Consider the following 6,000-nt stretch of genomic DNA (forward strand, 5'->3'; position numbering starts at 1 on the left):
CTTCTCATCAAAATGCAAGTAGAGGGAATTGATCACTGATCTTTTCAGCTAAGAATGTGGTAAATGCTTGTTCAACAGCTACCACATTGCAACTGTGCCATATGGTTCCACACTGGAGGAACAAGTAACAACAATGCTGATGCTACATATGCACAAAGGCAGCTGACTTTGGAGGCTCATTTATACTTTCCTCTGATTAGAAAAAGAGAAGCTATGATTGACGATTGTCTTTTCCAGATCTTTTGTGGAGCAAGGACATTTAACCGACTTGGAAGGCTCCACATTAACGTAACAATTACATAAAGTGTTGCAAAGAATAATCAACACACACAAAGTTTCAACTATTGTACTCACTTAGATGCTGTTGAAAACTTGGATGCTGACAAATGTTAATTTAAAGAAAACCACATTACTAAGTCACAATGGTAATATAGCTTTTACTCACTAAGTCAACAGCGTGAACTTTGGAGACACGTTCTAATTTGCTTCTAGGTAACTATTACATAGTAAATCAAATGTCCATCTCTGCTTATATAGTCAGAGTCAATCAACTGGGTGGGCCATCACAGAGTAGCCAAAGAGTTTAGACAGTATTGTTAATCTTCGCAGTTGAAATTATAATTATTTTCAGGCTCAATACATAAGAGTACTGAAAAGCAATTGAAAGTTGCTGAAACATTCCTGGTTTAAAAAATCTTGTTCAGAAAGTTTCACAATTTTATCAGCTTGAAACCCACAAAAGCGTGCACAGTAGTACTGCCAACTCTAAACAGCCCAAGCAGTAAATTAACTTAACTACTCCCATGTTTACATAATAGGCATTCTCTCCCAAAGTTGTTCAAGATAACTACTATCCTCTAATAATAACACACAGCTTATTTCTAGGGTTTAAAATCATTAGGTTTAGAACCTCGGGGGGGGGGGGGGGGTGTGGGGCGCGGAAATCCATGTCATTTATCATTTATGCATAGTTTAAAGGAATAGAGGTATTTGTTAACTATTATTTATTTCTTTACAGGATATGAACTTTTTAAAACACATGTCACATTTTAAAAACAGTAATTTACTTGCTATAAGTTCAGAGATATATAGTCAACTTGCTTATACAATGCTAGCACTGGAAAGCAGGAGTAGCCTTCCAAACTGTAAAAGAAATATTATTCTTTGCATTGCAAAGGAATTAAACAAAATATCTTTGGTTCTTAATGGTAAAGCTACTGCTTATCCATGAGAAAAGCTGCAGAGAAACTAGGCATTGACGCTAACAGTTGATGCCCCTTTAATAATGCAGTTAGTATTGTAAATTCATATAAAAACGTATTAGTAAACTTCAAAAAGTATAGATCTCAGTGGATGAAGTATAAAAAGGAAGATGCAGATATAAGGTAAGAGAGAGACAGTAACTTACATTGACTGATTACTTACAACAAGATATTTTTTATTTCCTGCAAGTATGTTGTTTACAGTAACTTTTACAAACAGGTATCTAACCAGGAGCAGTATCCCAACATTCTGTCCTGCTAAAGAATTCTTTCAAAACTCTTTTTTTTTTTTCAAACTGGTAACAGAATTTTAAAGAGAAGATTAAAGAGAAGACACTTCAGCAGAACTGCAACCTTCTGCCTATTCTAACAGCTGAAGCATCAGCCCATGAAAAACAAACATTACCATGCAATCTGAACAATTCCAAAGCACTACACACAATCAATTCTAGGCAGAGAAGTTTGCATGGCATCTAAGTAGCCAGAACTCTTACGTACACCATAAAACCTCTTTCACAGTATAGTTCTTATACAGTAGCAATGTTTGTAGTACTAGTTAATCCCTTATTGTTGAAAACAAATAATTCCTAGAGAATATCTCATCTGCCAAAGAAGGCAATTACAGAAAGAAAGAAAGGTAAAGAATGGCAATTTTAAGAAAGAAATGTAAACCAGAAATTATCGAGCTCTGTCCCTAGTTTTTAAGACTGCTCTTTTTTCATCCTTTGGTCACCATAATAGTTTTGCTTTGTTTCCATTCTCCCTTTTCCTAACATCTTTAGAATGGGAGAAAACTTCAACTACCTCACTGCAGCAAAAAGATGGTTATCACAGCTATTATAGTTAAAGAATAAGCAAGGATAATGACTGTTTTTTCAACAAGCAAAATAGGCCTCAAAGCCACAATCTTACCATGGGTGGCACCCCACCGACTTTGCAGAGCCTACTGCCTTCCCTAGATATTAATTTAATCAGTGACCTACCACAGAAATGAGTTGTAGGACGCACTCCAGAAATGAGATTTGAAACAACAGTCAATCGAGCAGGTTTCTATTTCTGATTTTAATCCCTGGTTTTGATCTAGGAGGAGAAAATGACCTTCCTGTGCCTACTGCCACATAAAGCTAAGAGACTTAAATTTGTTTGCCAACATATTAAATTTGCTCAAACACATCCTTTCACTGTAAGTACCAAACGCTAAAAAACTCAAGCAGCAAGCTACAGCATTCTCATGCTATGACATCACCCTGTCTGGTATACTTTAATATAATTTGGAAATAAAATTTGATTAACTGAGAGCAGCTTCAAGAGGATACATTAAAGATCCAAATTGAGGACACTTATCCAGCAGAATGAAAAAGAAAGCACAGTGCAACGTCCAGTCTTTCCAGTGACTTCTACAGAACAGGCCTTACTGGCTGTTCTGATGCTCTGCTGTAATAGTGACAAACACAGTTATCCTGTATAAAAGTAATCCACAAGCTGAATAAAAGCAATCCACAAGTCCAAGCAGCGGGGTTAAGATTTTCTGGTAACCGTGAATATAAAAACCAATCAGGGAACAACGTTACCACATAGGTTTGTAAACAGCCTGACACAGGGAAATTAATCCCTACATTCCCCACGTGGTTTCAACAATGACAAACCAGATTCCTGGTCTCCAAACCAAAAGCTTCCTTCTACTGAAGAAGAGTTCCTGCTTCCAAGTATTTATACTAGCAGTTCTTATTACAAGATGCTCACTGTTTACAGCATCCTGATCATTAAGAGAGAAACGTCAACAACGTCTTCGTGATAATAACCATTCCTATCAAGGCTGGTTTTTAAGTGTATAATCATCATCAGAAGTTGTAGTGGAAAAATAGATGCTATTCTCAGAGCATCGAAAAGCAGAGCATTCAAGGACTCAATCAAATACTTTGAAATCACCACTTGTCAAGGCACATAACATGAAATAATCTCCACCGTGTCAGTTTACTTATGAACTTTAAGAAATCTTAAACATCTGCATTTTGAAAGAGCCACAGGGAAAGCAAACAGTTACACTAATTCATGAAGAAACACTGAGTTAAAAACTTGTAACACTTGCCAGAGAGACCCAAGGCTAACAGGTGGCCATCCTCACCCCCGAGCAGTTTCAAGAGGAAGCTCTCAAGCATCACCTCATATACAAAACAGAGTGTCTGTGTCTCCTGAACAGTTGTGTGTACAACCAAACTGCTCCTACCATTGGTAAGGAACTCTCCTAGCTAATCCATCATCACACAAGCTGTCATTTTGCAGACTAAAATAAATGTATCAGGGTGGTGCACAGAACTCTTAAGATCTAAAAAACTATGGTCTACCCCCCACACTTCCTGAAAAATGAGTTTCAGTACAGTGTATTTCAAGTTTCAAAATGAAGAGCAGAAGTACTTAAAAATCATTAAAATGCAGAACACACTCTTGCAAGTTAGGCGTGCCACACTAATCTGTTTACTAAACTGACGAGAGTGACATCCCCTGTTCCCCACGCACATTCCTAAAAGCACAAACGTATCTACGTTGCCATCATGAGCAAGTCTCACAGGACGATCAGCTTAACTGAAGTTTCATACTTAGAGGTCTTGCTTGCAGACTAACAACGTGATCCAACGCGAAACACACTGAATATGTGATTACAAGTCTAAGTTAAGCAGCTTTTCCTTAGGACAGCTCTTCAAGTTTGAGTCATTTTAAAGGAGCTGAAAATAACAATAGCCTAAGGCAAACGCGCAAATTTGTTTTCCCTCCACAAACCGAGATTAAAAAAAACATAGCCAGAGGCCTTAGAAAGAGGGTGGGGGGAAAAAAAAAAGGACCAATGGCGCTTAAATAATCTAAAACATAATTCCCCTTACTTCCCAAAGCACATGCCGGACAGCAGCCAGAGCTGCAGGAAGACGCCGTTTCCCCATGAGTACCTATTTAAATAGTCCCATTCTTCACTGTGTGTATACACGAACGCCCTCAGACACTCACCACTTTGTCCATAAGCTTCCAGGTCTTCTCCACAGTCCTCCGGTCGGCAGCTGCCTGCTTGGGGGGGCCCACAGCATCCTGAATAGCATCAATGAAGCCCAGGATCCGTCCCTTGCGCGGGTTCCGGCCGTTCAGGGAATTGGCCATCTGGGAGCCGAGCTGGCCGCAACGACAGAGAAACACAGACTCACAAGGTGCTCCGAAAACATCTTGTCATAAAACTCGCCGCAGCCAGTGAGGGAACACTTCCTTCTTCACGGGCAGGAAAGGGCAAGACCAGGGCATGTTTAGGAACAAGTTTAACTTTTCATGACAAACGGCGTAAACCCACCTGGCCCGAGTTTACACTGGCAGAAGCGATCCCGGACATATATTGTCAATTATCAACACCAACAGGCGGGGAGGGGAAACCCACCCCGGCCGGGCCGGGCCCGGCCGCGGATGCCCGAGGGCCCGGCGCGCCCCGCGCCGCTCCCCTGCCCACGCCGGCCCCGGACCCCGCCGCACCGGCGGGCAGCGGGCACATGCCCGTCATCAGGCAACAAAAGCGGAAGACGCGCAGCGGCCGCGCCGGTGGGGGGAAGGAGGAGAAGGAGCAGAAAGAGCAACGAAGGCGGCGGGCAGGCAGAAACCCGCAAGGCAGCGGGGGCAGGCGGGCGGGCACGGACCTCGCCCCCGGCGCACGCATACGTACAGATTAGGAGCGCACGGCTTTGTGCCGAGAGCGAGAGGAGCCGCCGAGTAAAGCCAGGAGCAGGCGGGAGAGCGTGGAGGGGGGAGGGCAGGCTCCTCAGCCCCCCGCGGCGGCCGCTTCCCCCGTCCTCAGCCCCGGGCGGCGGCGGAACGGAGCGCAGGCGAAGGGTCTGGTCGGATGAGGCTGTCCTCCCTCCCTCCCTCCAGAGGCGGCGGGTCTCGCTGCCGCGGGAGGCAGGCGGAGCGCATCCCGCGCCGCCCCGCGCCCCGTCCCGGCCGAGCGCGGCGCCGACTCCGCGCACTCGCCGGCCGCCCTGCAGCGCTCTGCCCTGCGGCGCTGCCGCTCCCGCGGCGGGTGGCGGGCGGCCGGCCGGCCGCTGCCCCGCAGGGAAGTGTACGGAGCTGCTGCCCCGCCGCCCGCATCACCCTGCCCGCACCACCGCCCAGCCCGCTCGGTGGGTGGGTATGTGCGCGCGTGTGTGGACAGAGAGTCCTACAGGCACATGCGAGAAAAAGAGAGAGATTTTCACACGCACAGGTCTGTATGCGGCACCGCTCGCAGCCCCCGGCAGGCTGTGGTCTCCCCTCACTCCCAGAAAGTCAGCCCGGCTCCCCGGCGGCAGCGGCCCCGCTCCTTCTCCCGCCCCCTCCCCACGGCGCTCTGACGGCCGCTCCTCTCCTCGCAACATGCCCACCCCTCCCCGGCACAACACAGCCCCGCGCATGCGCCCCGAGAGGCGGGCGGCAGCGCCGGGGAACCGAGCCCCCGTCTCGCAGGCGGGACCCACCGCCTCGGAGCAGCCAATCAGAAGAGGAAGCTGTGTTTACTTGACGCCTCCGCCAGCAAATCAGCGTGGAGCTGGGGGCGGGGCGGAGTGGCGGCTGGGAGCGGGCTTCAGCCATGGGGAGGGGGCGGGAAGGAGGGGGGCCGGCAGGGCTGAGAGTGATTGGAGAACTGACCAGTGGTGGAGGGCGGAGGGGGGGGGTGGAGCTTCCGGTCCCGCCTCCTCACGCTTCCCCGCCTGCTGGGGGTCTGAGGGGGAAG

The 6,000-nt window shown here is 47.0% G+C and overlaps 1 protein-coding gene across 8 annotated transcripts in view; it reads right to left on the reverse strand.

The window, feature by feature from the left end:
- The window catches only part of CBLB (Cbl proto-oncogene B), a 134,104-nt gene extending 128,424 nt beyond the window's left edge, over positions 1 to 5,680 (reverse strand). For 6 of the 8 annotated variants that reach the window (XM_086625984.1, XM_086625831.1, XM_086625912.1 and 3 more), the window contains exon 1: positions 4,263 to 4,409. In XM_086625984.1, the coding sequence (XP_086482110.1) occupies positions 4,263 to 4,409 (147 nt within the window). Of the gene's footprint in view, positions 1 to 4,262; positions 4,422 to 4,593; positions 4,618 to 5,491 lie in introns of those variants that run through there. The other 2 variants (XM_086625560.1, XM_086626057.1) reach the window with 2 other exon arrangements.
- Between the last annotated feature and the right edge of the window lie 320 nt (positions 5,681 to 6,000).

The sequence above is a fragment of the Tauraco erythrolophus genome, chromosome 1 (assembly GCF_009769465.1).
Source record: "Tauraco erythrolophus isolate bTauEry1 chromosome 1, bTauEry1.pri, whole genome shotgun sequence".
Taxonomy (NCBI): Eukaryota; Metazoa; Chordata; class Aves; order Musophagiformes; family Musophagidae; genus Tauraco; species Tauraco erythrolophus.